The sequence below is a fragment of the Taudactylus pleione genome, unplaced genomic scaffold, assembly GCF_031769625.1.
Source record: "Taudactylus pleione unplaced genomic scaffold, aTauple2 ptg001632c, whole genome shotgun sequence".
NCBI classification, from domain to species: domain Eukaryota; kingdom Metazoa; phylum Chordata; class Amphibia; order Anura; family Myobatrachidae; genus Taudactylus; species Taudactylus pleione.
The window spans coordinates 65552-82191 of NW_028286029.1; the positions used below are offsets into that span (position 1 = coordinate 65552).

A 16640-nucleotide genomic window follows, 5' to 3' on the forward strand; every position below is an offset into this window, starting at 1 on the left:
GGAAGCCCAGGAGCGGAGCATTTTGACCCTGGTGGAATGGGTCATGTTGGGGTGTGTGATAAATGTTTCTGCACCGTCATTCGCTCCTGTCATAGGTGCAGGGACCACTATGTGGACTTCACCTCATTCTAGTCAACAATTCATGCTCAAATCCAGAGGAATTACCATGTTACAAGCAAATAAAATCTAGTTGGCTGAAAAACTAATAAATAAATATCCAGCCTTTAATACTCTGTGGCACCTGTGAGTAAACTCCATGCACTGCACCTGCAGTAACGCAAGCTACAGCCCGTCATTGTGATGTCACAGTGCCCAGACCAGCTGTATCAGGCAGCAGCAGGATCTGGGCTTTGTGGGGATGATGGCGTTGGCGTTGATACCGTGTTTCTGGTTCTTCTGGACTTTGAGCGGTCTCATTATGTCTTATTATGTGACCATAATCTATGGTCATTCTGAATCTTGGATGATGTATATCAGGTAAGGGAAATAATATATAGATATCACACTAGCATACACATTCGTGGCTTGGGGGGCATTGGGTCTCTGGAAGGACAGACTGAAAGTTAGGAAAATGGTTTTAGAGGAGATGAAAGAGTATTTCCAACTATACAATATTACATCCCAATTACTTGTTGTTTTCCCTCACAGTGAAACTGGATCTCTTTATCCGGAGTGTATCCTGTTTGCAGTGGTCTTCTGTGGTTTTGCTATTTTTGGTAAGTGGATTGCTACTGTATCACAGCGCCAACCCCTCTCTCCTCTTAGTACATGCCAGCTGTTTGCCTGGTGGGCAGTGCAGGTGTAGTCTCTCACTAGTGAGTAAGTTTGGGTCACCCTGACGTCAGCCACCTGGCACTAGCTCAGTCTCTCCCTCCTCAGGCTTCTGTGGGGGGGTATCAGTATATAAGTGTCCCGACACATGCAGGATATATAACAACATTCATATAGTGCAGATAGAACAGGTGTAGCCGTGTAGCAGTGCTGTCATGTTTCTAGTGCTGAGATAAAAGGGTAAATCTCCCTGAGCTGCACTTTCTCACCATCATCCATCCTCACACTCCAGCACAGGTCACTGAGCTACATAGGGCAGTGGTGTTACTTGACACAAGAGCTTATATTCTTGCATAGTGGCACCATCACTTCTCTGCCCCTGCACAGTTGCAGCCATCTCAGATGACCTAGTTACACTGGAGCACCGGGTCACATCCTTCCATCCCCAGTGACACTATGTACACTGACAAGTGTCATCTCATACTGTACATCATGGGAGGCTCTCACAGTGACCACTACGCCACTCAGACAGGAGAGTTCTGTAGCCTCCTGCCCTGTCCATACTCACCTGTCACAAGAGCTGACAATCACCTATGCTGCAGGGGGTGTTACACCTTCACCATTAGCATAATGCATAGTAACTGGAAGGACATTAAGGGATTCATTCCATGGGGCCGCCCAGGCACAACCATTACACAACATGAATAGGTTTCATTATTGAACACATTTGTATAAACATGTACCAGAAATAATACCTTCTCATCCTTTATTACTATAATTGAATACACCACTAATTTAGACTATTTTTAATCAACAAATTTGACATTATTAAACTTGCTGCCCGAGGCCCAGAACGGCCCAGCGTCAGTGATCCTGGAATTCACATTACCCATCAGTTTCCAATAAAATACAATGTAACATCATTTATATACTGTCACAATGGGAATAGCTGCCCAATTCCCTCTAGATCACTGGTAAGCAACTGGTGTCTGCCCAGTGGCTGTGGGATACCGTATGGGTAAGCGTATGATGGATATGTAGATGAGGATGGTGAGAGGGGGCAGGGGACAAGTAAGGTACACCTGCACAAATACATAAGCACTGCAGGACATTTTCTGCTGCTCATAGAGGAGCCTTTCTATCTATGTCTCAGTGACACAGCAGCCCTTCCCCATGTTACATCCTCCTGTAATGTCACATCAGGGAGCCAGGACCAGGCATCTTGTGCACCTTTATTGCCCATCACTGGATGATATCATTAATCACTTTGTATATAAAGAACATATGTAATAGCTATGGGCTGATCATGTGTATTTTCTATTCCAGGAGCGTGTACAGCCTACATCACGTACAGGTTCATACACCTGAGGACGGCTGGCAGTGACACACACCAGCCACTCTTGCAGAAAGTGCTGCTCGGTGTTGGATGGGTCTCATGCATTGGGACAGTAGTAGTAGCGATATTTCAGGTTGGTTACAAGTGTTCCAATGTTTTATATGACAAATGGCAGATTCCTAGCAGATCCCTTCTAGGCTCAGGGCTCTATACACTGTGATGGGGAACCTGGTGCTTGGTGGAAAGGAGGGAGTGACCCATATATGCCGCATGGTAATGACTCGTCTCAGTGTAACGTGTGCGTGTTCTAGCTCCTCACTGACTCCTCTTCCTACATCCCCCCCCACAGCAGATGGCCTTGCACAGCGACCGAGAGGAGGCAAATATGGAAGGAGGAGGGTAAATGTGCCGCTCTACCATTCCTATTTGTCATAGTACATAGACCCAGTGGTGACACCACCAGCAGTGTTGGGGTCCCTGCTGGGAGGCATCACAATGCCATAATTGCTAGTAATGTGCATGTTTTTCTACATCTTTTTCTGTGTACGTTCAGACTGCAAATGCGCCCAACTCTAAATGAGCCCCACAGAGTTGTATTCTGATATCTGCATGTCACAAACATGTACATGCCTGTTACACTATAGCAGTATTGGTGCAATCCCAATGTTTTATTCCTTGTAAGAGCTGTAACAGGAAAATAGAATGTTGGTACTTACCTATAAATCCCTTCCTCCGATTCCATAGGGGACACTGGAGTTACACAGGGCGCATCTTCTACTGTAACAGCTTCAGTTGGAAGATGAAGATGCAGAGAGTGGGGTCTCGGACCTCCTACGGCAAAGAGTCGGTACTCTGCCTGCCTTAAAGTGCTGGTGTCTCCTACAAGTAAAAGGGAGAATTATAAGGAAAACCCACCTTAAGACGTCAACATCAACATGATGGGACCCTGTGATGTACTGGGAGATAGGTTCTAAAGGTTTCTGTGTCAAGAGTTTCTGCCTTGGAAAGTTTGGAACAAACAACTTACCTTCGACCGATTAGGAGTCGCCTGGTCATCTCGAACGCTGCAGAAACCAGAAGGCACAGTACCGACGTTTTGCCGTAGGAGGTCCAAGACCCCACTCTCTGCATTTTGGTCTTTCAACTGAAGCTGCTACAGTAGAAGTTACGCCTGGTGTAACTCCAGTGTCACCTGGAGGATGAAGAAGAAATGGCAATAACCCATGCAGTCATAGACACACTAATAGCATCACCCATATACGCCCGGTGTAACTCCAGTGTCCCCTGGTGGATGAAGAAGAAATGGCAATAACCCATGCAGTCATTGACACACTAATAGCATCACTCAGCCATACACACACCATATATACGCCCTGTGGAAAACCACTCAGCCAGCAGTTATGTGCTTCTGTATGGCCACACATCTGCTGAGCTCACCGTAAGGGGCAAACTAAAAGATTATACTATTTGTTTATTTTAGTATTAGAGGCACTTGTGCATTACAATCAGCTATCTGACGGGCATCATGGATGATGTATGGTTAGTATTACTGCCTCACATCACTGAGGTCGTGGGTACGATGCCCAGCATGGCTCTAGCTGTGTGGAGTTTATATATTCTCCCTGTGGTGGGTTCGATCCCCACCACGAAACGTGTTTACGTGGGTTCCCTCCTGGTGCTGCGGTTTCCTCCCACAATCCAAAAAATATACTGGTAGGTTAATTGGCCTTGAACAAAAAAAAGTATAAGCTCCACTGGGGCAGGGACTGATGTGAATGGGCAAAATATTCTCTGTAAAGCGCTGCGGAATTTGAGAGCGCTATATAAATAACTGGTAATAAAATAAGAAATTAGGAAAGGATAATTCTTAACTACAAATGCAGAAAGTTGCATTATATTCTTACATGTATATGTTTATGTTGCAGGTGTCAACCCATCCATATATCCACAGGGCTGGAGCATTTGTGGCATTCGGATTCAGTGCCATATATAGCATTGCCCAGGCTGTAAAGCTATACAGGACATCTTTCAGCAGCCGCCGTGTATGCCACATAAGAATGGCATTATCTGTGCTGATGGCTACAGCTCTTATTATCTGTATCCTTTTCATATGATCAACAAAGTAACAAGCTGAGATTTGAGTTCTTTATATAAGATTTTATTAGACCTCCCCGCCTGACAAATGTAATAGCTGGCAGTACAGTCCTCTCCTCTCCTCTCCTCTCCTGATAGGTGTAATATGAGACAGTAATAGTCCTCTCCTCTCCTGATAGGTATAATATCAGCCAGTAATAGTCATCTCCTCTCCCTTTCTAAGAGGTGTAATATCAGATAGTAATAGTCATCTCCCCTCCTGATAAGTGTAATATCAGACAGTAATAGTCATATCCTCTCCCTTTCTAAGAGGTGTAATATCAGATAGTAATAGTCATCTCCTCTCCCTTTCTAAGAGGTGTAATATCAGATAGTAATAGTCATCTCCTCTCCCCTCCTGATAGGTGTAATATCAGACAGTAATAGTCATCTCCTCTCTCCTCCTGATAAGTGTAATATCAGATAGTAATAGTCATCTCCGCTCCCCTCCTGATAGGTGTAATATCAGATAATAATAGTCATCTCCTCTCCCTTTCTAAGAGGTGTAATATCAGATAGTAATAGTCACCTCCTCTCCCCTCCTGATAGGTGTAATATCAGATAGTAATAGTCATCTCCTCTCCCCTCCTGATAGGTGTAATATCAGATAGTAGTAGTCATCTCCTCTCCCCTCCTGATAGGTGTAATATCAGATAGTAATAGTTATCTGCTCTCCCCTTCTAAGAGGTGTAATATCAGATAGTAATAGTCATCTCCTCTCCCCTCCTGATAGGTGTAATATCAGACAGTAATAGTCATCTCCTCTCCCCTTCTAAGAGGTGTAATATCAGATAGTAATAGTCATCTCCTCTCCCCTCCTGATAGGTGTAATATCAGATAGTAATAGTCATCTCCTCTCCCCTCCTGATAGGTGTAATATCAGATAGTAATAGTCATCTCCTCTCCCCTCCTGATAGGTGTAATATCAGATAGTAATAGTCATCTCCTCTCCCCTCCTGATAGGTGTAATATCAGATAGTAATAGTCATCTCCTCTCCCCTCCTGATAGGTGTAATATCAGATAGTAATAGTCATCTCCTCTCCCCTCCTGATAGGTGTAATATCAGATAGAAATAGTCATCTCCTCTCCCCTTCTAAGAGGTATAATATCAGATAGTAATAGTCATCTCCTCTCCCCTCCTGATAGGTGTAATATCAGATAGTAATAGTCATCTCCTCTCCCCTCCTGATAGGTGTAATATCAGATAGAAATAGTCATCTCCTCTCCCCTTCTAAGAGGTATAATATCAGATAGTAATAGTCATCTCCTCTCCCCTCCTGATAGGTGTAATATCAGATAGTAATAGTCATCTCCTCTCCCCTTCTAAGAGGTATAATATCAGATAGTAATAGTCATCTCCTCTCCCCTCCTGATAGGTGTAATATCAGATAGTAATAGTCATCTCCTCTCCCCTTCTAAGAGGTGTAAAATCAGATAGTAAAATATTGTTCTCCCTCACTTTTTATGCCAAAACAATCATATAAATTTGATTGATCTGTGTATGGTGGAATTGTGATGTTATTGCTCTGAGAATACAACAAAATGTGCCTGTGTGTCTAGTTTAGTGGTAATCTTTTAATTACTAGGTCAGTCTTAACATTCTGGTATTTACAGGTATAATAATGTTATTTCCCTTTACACAAACACCTTTCAGTTTTCGCATGTAAGATCCCACTTTTTTTTGGCTTGATTGCTGGAGAACGTGCAGCTCAGGTATGTTTAGGATATGACACTGTGTCTGTGTGTGTGTGTATATATATATATATATATATATATATATATATATAAACACAGGGGGTAGAAATGAGTATTCAGACAGGCAAGTAATCAGTAAAGTAGTGTCTGTTAATGGCAGCTGACACTGCACTTTAGCCTACATGAGCTTAGGCCTGGACACACATAGACACATAACACAAATAAAGTAAATGTCCCAGCACTCTGTGGGGGAGATGTAAGAAGCACCGAAGCAGTATCATATACTTGCGCTGATACCGCTTCTCCCCGATGTATGGCGGTCTGGCGGTAAATGACAGGGGCGTTAGCCCTTTCCCTGGTACTAGAACATTCAATCCTACTACCTGGCTGCTATACAGCATCAGGGCAAAGAGCATCAGGCTTGTCTTCCTCTGCTGCTCAGTGATGAGTTGCAGCTGGGTTTGTGCAACTATGAAAATATGGAGTTCCACACCTCCCTTGCTGCAAACTGGACAGGGTTCATTCTAGACTCCCTTGGAGGGAGCTGATCCCACAGGAATGTGGGCAATCTAGGTGAGAGATAACCCCTCTCACCACGATTTATATTATAATATATATTTATATATAACGGGGCGGCATTTCCAGGTCTTCAATAAGCCTTTGTATTAAATATATATGTGCAAAATAGGTAACAGGCATTTCAAGACCACATGTGACTTTCATCACGGTGCCCAAAAAGACCCATGTGGTCTTGAAATGTCAGTTAGCTGTTTTGCACATGTATAATTAATACAAAAGGTTATTAAAAAGGTTATTAAAGACCATGGAGTGACGCCTCGTTCATGCTTGCGCAAAACACCTAGTAAATTGTCCATAACTTAGGAAGGCAACCTGGAAAGATGTACTTAAGTATCTGAGTGCCCTACCACGTTATATATATATATATATATATATATATACACACACACACAGACATATCATGTGAGTGGATTAATTAGTGCTTCCATAGTATGTGCTGTAATCTCATAATGTACAATGACAGTCACATGGTGTCTTCTCTGCTCTTTGTTGCTAGATCTGTGACAGGACGGCAGTAATAACTGAATGGCTGGCACTGGTCGCGTATATGATGAATGTGCTCACTTGTTTTACAGATTTCCAGGTTGGTATATTATCTGGCAGCACAGACGGTGTAATGGTTAGCGTTACTGCCTCACAGCACTGAGGTTGTGGGTTCAATTCCCAGCATGGCTCTAGCTGTGTGCAGTTTATATGTTCTCCCTGTGCTTGCACTGGTTTCTTCCGGGTACTCAGATTTCCTCCCACATTCCAAACACACACTGGTAGGTTAATTAGCTCCCAACAAAAATGTACCCTAGTGTGCGTGTAAGCTCCACTGGGGCAGGGACTGATGTGAATGGCCAAATATTCTCTGTAAGGCGCTGCGGAATATGTGTGCGCTATATAAGTAACTGCTAATAATAATATCTGTATATAGTCCACATTGCCTTTTATATTGGATGTGAATTTGGTTAGCTAGTTAAATCACTAGATCTCATTCAGAAATGATGCAATGTGGGTCAAAGGGCCACAGGTGGCCGCTGCTGCGATAGTGTATGCAGCAGCTATGCGAAAATATGCAAATGTCGCAGACGGCTCGATTTGTATTGAAACGCCCACAGGTGGCTTGGTACAAAGACGCAGCATCGGTCAAAGTTCCCTGAGACACGGCATACGGGATTGCAGTCGCAGTCTGCCAAACACCCCTGAAACAGACGCAACACACCTGCGTCTTTGCTGGCACTCCCCGTTACCTCCCCCAAAAGCGCCCGTACTGTCAATCACACTGTAGAACAATAGCAGCTACGAACGGCGACTGTAATGTACCTTGATGCATGCACCAATAATCGCTTCAACTAGTTACACATCAGCAATGCACCATCTCTGATTACCTTTGCAGAGTTGGCAGCAAGTGGGAGATGCCAGCAAATGCGGCTATACAGTCCATACTAGTGAATAGATCAGCAGCCTTCCCCTTCCCAAACAGAAGAAATCATACTTTATTCTTTAAAAACAGGTGTTTAGTAATCCTGCTATTAGATCACAGACGCGGCAGATATACTATTGTTGCATAATTGGGTGTCTTAGCATTTAGCAAATCAGACGCAGCCAGTGGCCATTAACGTCAGGCCGTAACCTGTACCAGGGCTCCATTACCCACAGGTCATCCCCCTCCAATCAGGGGCAGGGAGCATATGTGCTAAATGTGGCTTAGTCGGTAGGAAAAAGGACACACGTCGTATATAGATGTATATGTGCACTGAGTGTAGGTAGGGGGGGAAAGAGCAGCATCATGTAGTTATGTCCAACTCAGAACGAGGTCCAATCTATGCACCTGTCAGTGCCAGAGTATTAGGTTGTTACCCTTACACCAGCTACTGTACCTATTGAGTCCACCTTTTGTGTTAGTCCCTCAGTGTGCTGGTGTCACTGTCTGTTTATTTTCCATTATTATCCTTTGAGGGGGCATGGACAAATACAGAAGGCATGGTACCCAGCCCCCACTGCTTTCTCACTGGAACTGCTTAGAATGCGTTACAGAATAATGGCCTTCTCTCCCGGAACGTCCAGGAGACTCCCGAATTATCTGTAATAAATATAGGATTGTATAATTACAGTGCATGGACTAATGTGAATATATCATGTTCTTGTCTCTCCTCTTGTATCAGCATATATGTATAGAGAAGCAGGAGGATGGTTACGCGATCATCATGCGGATGCAGGTTCCTGATTTTGTATAACTGCCTGGCTCGCCCCTGGGTGTGAACATTACCTGCTAATTAAGATCTACTCACCATCACCTGTATACCACGGGACTTGCCTATAGAGACAGCCATAGGCAAATGGAGGGGGTTTCCTGTTGCCCAGAATTCCCCTGTTCCCACCAGGAAGCTGCTGAAACCATCACCACAAAAGCAGTAGCATATAATATGACTGCTAGAGCTGTTGAACATGCCCAGTGGCAGCTGCTTCTCCTACCAAGCCTGCTGTGTACGTGGACATTAGAACTCAAACGGCACACCGGACCAGGCACAGTAGTGAAGACCCTAGCAGCCCTCACCGCTAGGATATACCCTTATATTAGGGAGGACTAGTTCTACATGGCCTGCTTCAGAGGGAGCTCACCCAGCAGCCTGGAGATTCTAGCACCTGAGAAGAAAGCCACCAATGTGGTTTACAAAGACATCCTTAAGTAAAGAATAAAAAGATTTGCACATGTCTTAAAACCCACCGTCAATTCATTCATAATAAATTAAAAAAATGAAATTTATTTAAATGGATACGACCACGCTCCTTTACCCCACAGGCATAAAATGAATTGAGCATATAAAGTAAGATGGGATGAAGGAAATGGAAATAGCAAGTATCTAAGGTCTACCCGGGTGAAACTGGGCACAGCTAATTACCTCTATGTATTTCTTATGGAATGTTTTACCCTTTCCCGACCATCGTGTACCTTCATCATATACATAAATAACTATTGCATGAATTTAGAGATCACTACAACAACAATGATGGTTTTTCTGGACTTTTTACAATTTGTACTTAATAACATATAACACACACACAGACCACCATAACACATACCACACACACACCACCATAACACATACCACACACCACCATTACATATACCATACACACACACACAGTGTTCACTCTAGCTCCGGCGGCAGGCAGGGCGCCGGAGTTAGAGAGGGCATTTCCATGCGCCCGAAAAGGAGCATGGCCATTGAAAAGGGGGCGTGTCTATAAGACGCGTCCCCTTTTCGTCACACTTGGGGGCGTGCCCGGCACTTACGGACTCGCCGGGCAGCCCCCAAGCGCTACCGACAGGGAGAATAGATGCCGGGCGCATTACACATACCACACACACACACACCACCATTACACATACCACACACACGCCTTCCCCCACACACACATCAATAATTAACTGTCCTCATCTAGAAGCCATTAGGAAATAACTGGCCGGGAGGAGGCGGGGCTTGTGACTGACAGGCCGAGGACTGAGTAAAGGAGAGGACTGGGGGGGGGAAGGGTCGCGGCCACCATACTGTGCGCCTGCACGGATCTAAGCCAGAGGTTCCCAAACGCCGCCATTACAGGGAAGTTTGTAAGTTGTGCCCTTATATTAAGGCTGCATCTAAAAAAATGGAAAGCAAAAATAAGTAATACAGTCTCCTATGCCTGTGGGGGGAGCGATCACACTGACTGGCTATGCGCCGGGCTGAGGTTCTCACAGCGCCCCCCCTCAACAGCGTACAGCGGCGCCGCAAAAAAAACAGAAGTATTTTTTTAAAATCTTTCCCCTAAGGGGGCGTGGCCATGCCTCCCGCATTAGGCCACGCCCCATTAACCCGGCCTGGCATTGCTCTTGGCGTTGCTCTGCTGTAGGCCCATCCCCCGAGCCAACTGTAAGTACAATTATGTCTGTCTCACCCATTGTCTCATTCTCCCACTATCTTGCCCGGTCACCCACTGCCTCTACCCTGCATTACTATCTCTCCATCACCATCTCTCTTCTGTCACCCACTGCCTCTCCAAGGCATTACCCACTCCCAATTAACCTCTGCTTCTCTCCATCACCTTCTCCCTGTCATCCACTGCCTTTCCCCATCGCGCTTTCTTGTCACCCACTGCCTCTCCGTCTCCCACTATCTCTCCTTGGCACCTCTCTCTTGTCACCCTCTGCCTCTCCCTGTGACCCACTGGCTCTCCATCTACCACTATCTCTCCCATCCCCCTCTGCCGCTCCCCTGCATCACTATCTCCACATCACCCTCTCTATCGTGTCACCCTCTGTCTCTTCCCGTCATCCTCTATGTCATCCAGTACTTCACCCTGGTATCACCCACTTCCTACCCCTGTCACCTATTTCCTAGCGTCACCCACTGCCTCCTGTTGTCACCCTCTCACTGTCAACCTCTCTTTTCATCATCCGTCACCCACTATCTCTCCCCCTCACCCACTGCCTCACACTCTCTCTCCACTGCATCACTATCTCACCATCACCCTCTCACTCCTGTCACCCTCTGCCTCTCCAAAGGCATCACCCACTCTCGCGAGGAGACGGGTTGCCTGTCCGACGGCCGGGAGGGAGCAATGTAGAGCTACCGAAGACAGACACCGGAAGTCCTAGTGGGCGGCGGCCACGAAAAAGAGCTGACACAGGCTGCTGCCCACTAGGCGAAGACGCCGAAGCCCTGGCGGGTTGGCGCCCACCAGGCGAAGATGCCGAAGTCCTAGTGGGCGGCGGCCATGAAAAAGAGCTACCACAGGCTGCCGCCCACTAGGTGAAAACCCCGAAGTCCTGGCAGAAGACTCCGGAGCCCTGGAGGGTTGGCGGCCACCAGGCGAAGATGCCAAAGCTCTGGTGAGTTGACGCCTGCCAGGCGAAGATGGGGGCCATGAAAAAGAGCTTAAAGGCCGCCGCCCCCAAGGTAAAGGTGCAGATATATACATTTTATTTAAAAAATTGGTGTCAGTTTATTTTAATATTTCTTTTATAGGCTTACTATAGGGTACCAGTGGGCCCAATATGCCCTGCTTGCTGGTACTTGTGATTTTCCAAGTACCAGCATGCGGGGGAGGCCTGCTAGGACCTATAGTTTACCTGCAAAAGAAAAAACATTGTTTAAAATGCAACACACTCTACAAAATCAACCTGGCACCCACCGCCCAGGGGTGCCAGCGATAGCCCCGGGCTATCAGCCTAGGTGTGGGGTGTCCTGGAGAGGGGCACCCCTTTATTGGGGGGTCTCCCAGCTCCCCCCCGGCGAGGGCTAATGCTTCGGCTGGGGGGCCCGGTGAAAGGGCTACCCTGGCTGTGGCATTAGCCCCCCCCCCCCTAGAAAAAGTCTGGTGCTGGTTCTGGATAATACAAGGAGACCCTATGTCATTTTTCTCCCTGTATTTTTAGAACCAGGACCGGATCAGAGCCCAGTGCTGGTTGCACAACGTACGGGGGACCCCCTATGTCGTTTGTCCCCCGTATTTTGGCAAAAAGGACTAGTTCTGACTAGCCCAGTGCTGGTTGCGCAGAATACGGGGGACCCCTATGTCGTTTGTCCTCTGTATTTTGGCAAACCAGGACTTGTTCTGATTAGCCCGATGCTGATTGTGTTAAATACAGGGGATCCTTATGTAATTTTTCCCCTGTATTTTCACAACTAGGACCAGCAGTTAAGAACCCGGGGCTGTTTGTGCTTTAGGGGGAGTGGACAACATTACACTATTAACCTGGCACCCACTGCCCCAGGGGTGCCAGGGGTTGCCCCGGGCTATCAGCCTTGGCCTGGAGAGGGGGACTCTCTTATTGGGGTGGGTCCCCAGGGATCCCCGGCCTGGGCTGACTAGCGGTCAGGGTTGATGCTACGGCTGGGGGGCCCGGTGAAAGGGCTCCCCTGGCTGTGGCATCAGCCTCCCGTTAGAAAAATCTCAGTGCTGGTTCTGGAAAACACAGGGGATCCTACTCATTTTTTTCCTCTGTATTTCCAGAGGATCAAAGCCCAGTGCTGGTTGCGCAATGTATTGGGGACCCCAATGTCGTTTGTTCCCATTGAAATACACAGCAGCTGAGATGGGTCTCGCGGAACCATACGTGCTTCTGTGTCAATGACACAGATGCATTGGCAGCATGTAATTATGTAATAAAGCTGTAGTTTCACTGTAAAATACAATAGTTTACTGCTAACACTTTATTACACCCGTACCCACAGCCCAGGGGTGCGAGGAAGAGCCCCGGGCTTCAGATCAAGCCTGGGGTTTCGGGAGATGGGGGAACCCGATCTTCGGGGGGTCCCCACCTCCCCTGAGATCCCTGGCTTGGCCTGACTGCCTTGGGTTGAGAATGCTTTGGCTATGGAGACCCGGTGAAAGGGTCTCCTGCCTGTGGCATTACACCCCGGTCGGTTTAGGTCTGGTGCTGGTTTTAAATATAGGGGGGACCTTACGCATTTTTCCCCCCTATTTTTTAAACCAGGAGTGGTCCTGCAGCCAGGTGCTGGTTTCAAAACCATGGTAGAACCTTACACGTTTTCTTCCCCCGTAATTTCAGGAACCAAGACTGGCTGACCAGTCTGGGGCCGGGTATGCTTTTAGTGGGGGCGGGGGCCCCACGTCATTTTTTTGGGGGGGGTTAATTTAACCCTTGAAACACACTTTTCATTGATCCAACATAAGACATCCCCTAGCGCCTCCGTGCTAACCCAAATTGAGAAACTATGAGGTCAGCTTAATACCCTTCTGTCTCGCCGCGCTGCGCTTATCTTGCAAAAACTTCGTCAACGCTTTTATGATAAAGCTGACAAAATTGATTCTTTATTAGCCAATAAACTGCGTCGCAGACAAGCATTAGGTGCAATAGACAAATTACACTCTCCGTCTTCTGGTTCTCTCCCCTATGATCCTGAAGTCATGGCTGAGGAATTTCGGACCTTTTATAGTTCCCTTTATAATTTATCAGATTTTTCATTAAACATACACAAAACACTGATTTCTGTAGGTTTCATGGAAACTCGCAGATCAAGAGGTGGTACATTGGAAACTTCTATTGACTCCCCGATTTGGCAGTAAAAACGTCTGAATATAGCAAAATGAATAATGCTAACTTCCCGATTTAGGCTGAAATGAATGAAAAGTACTTCCAATTTGAGCCTATGGCAAATTCATTTATTTCAATCTAAATATAATAATAGAAACAATTAAAAATTAAATGTTGAATGGCGAGGATATGTTTTGAAACGGAAAATTACAGGATGAGAAGAAACCATCCTAGGGCGATGAATCCTAGATATCCATAAAAGAGAAGATACAGTGGTCAGTCCCAGCTCCTCGGCTTCAATAACAACCCAGACCTTCCTTGCATTAAAGTTACACCACTGAGCACAATGAGAGAGCTGCGCAGCATAATAATATTTTTTAGAATCAGGGGTACCCAAACCTCCTCCCCTGGAGGGACGCTGAAGCAGCTTTAGTCTGATCCGCGAGCGTTTCCGGTTCCATATGAAGTTTGATACTGAAGGAATTTGAACACGTAGGGAGGAATATAAATCGGAAGGGTCTGAAATAAATACAAGAGCCGATGGAGAACGCTCACCTTAACCGAATGCCTATCCAAGAAATAAAATAATTGGACCAGTCATGCAAATCAGACTTAATACTATATAGTAGGCGAGGAAAGTTTGCCTGAAATAGCTGATGATAGTGATGAGTTAAGAAAACGCAGAGATTTTTGATCTTTTTTTTATGCCAGGTACAGGGGAGCATGGCCTCTAGGGTTTGTTTTAGGGTAGCTGGGATATAGAAATCGAGAACTTCAGTCTTGGTAACATTAACCCGATTACTGAGAATATGAATTTATTTCCTCTAGAAGTGAATTAAGCGATTGGGCCGGGTCAGTGAGAGAAACTAAAACATTGTCGGCATATAATGCAATTTTATATTCAGACAGGCCAGTGGATATTCCTGAAATAGCTCTATTACAACGGATCCTTGCCGCCAGGGGTTCCATTATGAGAGCAAATATTAAAGGAGAGAGGGGACAACCCTGCCGAGTACCATTAATGATCCCAAAACTAGAGGAGGAAACCCCATTGACCGAAACCCGCCCTGTGGGGGGAACGGTAGAGTGCCACAACGCCATCTAAAAATTTGCCTGAGAAGCCCATTTTGTCTAGAACAGCAAATATAAAGGGCCAGGAAATGCGGTCGAAGGCCTTCTCCGCGTCTAGAGCTAAAATCAGGGAAGGAGCTTTCCTTTTATGAATAGAATGTATTAGATCAATGGCCTGTCTAGTGTTATCCGATGCCTGACGTCCAGGTATAAACCCAACCTGATCCGGATGTATCAGGTAAGAAAGCAAGGGAGCTAACCTAGTTGCTAAGATTTTAGCATAAATTTTCAGGTCGACGTTTAATAATGAGATTGGTCTATAGTTAATACAGTGAGTAGGATCACTATCAGGTTTAGGGATCACCACAATATCAGCCCGAGTCGTATCAGGGGCAAAAGAAGCACCCTCCAAAATATCATTAAATAAAGATGTAAGATGTGGGGCGAGTTCTTTTGTAAACAACTTATAGTATTGGGCTGTAAACCCATCGGGGTCTGGGGCGGCAGAGGAACGCATTGATCTAATAGCAGCTATTGTCTCTTCTTCTGAAATACGGTCATTGAGAGTGGATAATTGGGATTCTGAGAGACTAGGTAGGGGGGTAGAGGACAAATATGAACGCACTCCCTCGGCTCCAGCAGAAGTGGGAAAAAAAGAATCTGCTAAATTATAAAGGGAACTATAAAAGGTCCGAAATTCCTCAGCCATGACCTCAGGATCATAGGGGAGAGAACCAGAAGACGGAGAGTGTAATTTGTCTATTGCACCTAATGCTTGTCTGCGACGCAGTTTATTGGCTAATAAAGAATCAATTTTGTCAGCTTTATCATAAAAGCGTTGACGAAGTTTTTGCAAGATAAGCGCAGCGCGGCGAGACAGAAGGGCATTAAGCTGACCTCGTAGTTTCTCAAATTGGGTTAGCACGGAGGCGCTAGGGGATGTCTTATGTTGGATCAATAATACTGAGATTTGTGACTCAAGGGAATGAATTTCCTGTGCAGCCACTTTCCTAACCGCTGAGGTTTTAGAAATGAGAAAACCCCGTATAGTAGCCTTATGGGCTTCCCAGAGGATACTAGAGGAAATATCAGGGGAAGTATTTTCCTCAAAATATCGGGTCATCGCCAATTTTATTTCTAGCAGAGCGGAGGGATGTTGTAAAAGGGAGTCATCAAGGCGCCAATTACGCTTCCCACAAGGGGAACAATGTATTTCTAAAAGAATATAGACACCTGCATGGTCTGTACATGTAAAGGGGGAAATACCGGCTTCCGTAACCAGAGAGGTAATAGAGGAGGAAATATGGATCATATCTATCCTGGAATAATGTTGATGTGGAGCTGAAAAATGGCTATAGTCCTTGGCATGGGGATGTTTAAGGCGACAGGAATCACAAAAGGCCATAGTGTTTAAGGGAAGCCAGGAGAGTACGAGAAGCTCTAGGAAGAGACATCCCGGAGGAGTTTGCAGGTGGTTTAGATCTATCTAACAGGGGATCAATAATGGTATTAAAATCTCCACTCATAATAATATGGCCCTGTGCCTCCATGCTAATACATCGAAACAGAGAATCAAATAATTGGGGCTGGTCTTAATTAGGAGCGTACACTGACACCAAGGTGAAAATCTCAGTACGGATGGTCCCGATCACTATAAGGAATCTACCCTCTGGGTCCATCACAGTTTTAATGTGGACAAAAGGGACATTACGCTGAATTAAAATGGCCACCTCACGTTTTTTACAATTCGCTGAAGCAAAGAAGGTCTGGGCGAACCACCTACCTCGAAGCTGGGAATGCAAGGCCTGTAAGATGCATCTCCTGTATGAATGCTATATCGGCCTTCTCCCTCCTACAAGCCCCCCAAAAAACAGTACGCTTCTTAGGAGAGTTAAGACCATTCACATTAATAGAGAACAATTTAAGAGACATGGAAAAATATATAAAGAAATGCTATATGCATAACACACAGATATAATGAGTCAGAAATTTGGCCCAAGTATAGCCACCCTTGGGGACAGAAAGAA

The 16640-nt window shown here is 45.7% G+C and overlaps 1 protein-coding gene across 1 annotated transcript; it reads left to right on the forward strand.

Annotated features, from left to right (window-relative positions):
• Positions 1-358: 358 nt before the first annotated feature.
• LOC148442053 (DNA damage-regulated autophagy modulator protein 1-like) lies at positions 359-8737 on the forward strand. Its single transcript, XM_088464317.1, has 7 exons — positions 359-477; positions 649-716; positions 2098-2240; positions 4033-4204; positions 5896-5954; positions 7012-7098; positions 8666-8737. Exons 1-7 carry the CDS (start codon positions 359-361, stop codon positions 8735-8737), a joined length of 720 nt encoding a protein of 239 aa, XP_088320443.1.
• The last annotated feature ends 7903 nt before the right edge of the window (positions 8738-16640 follow it).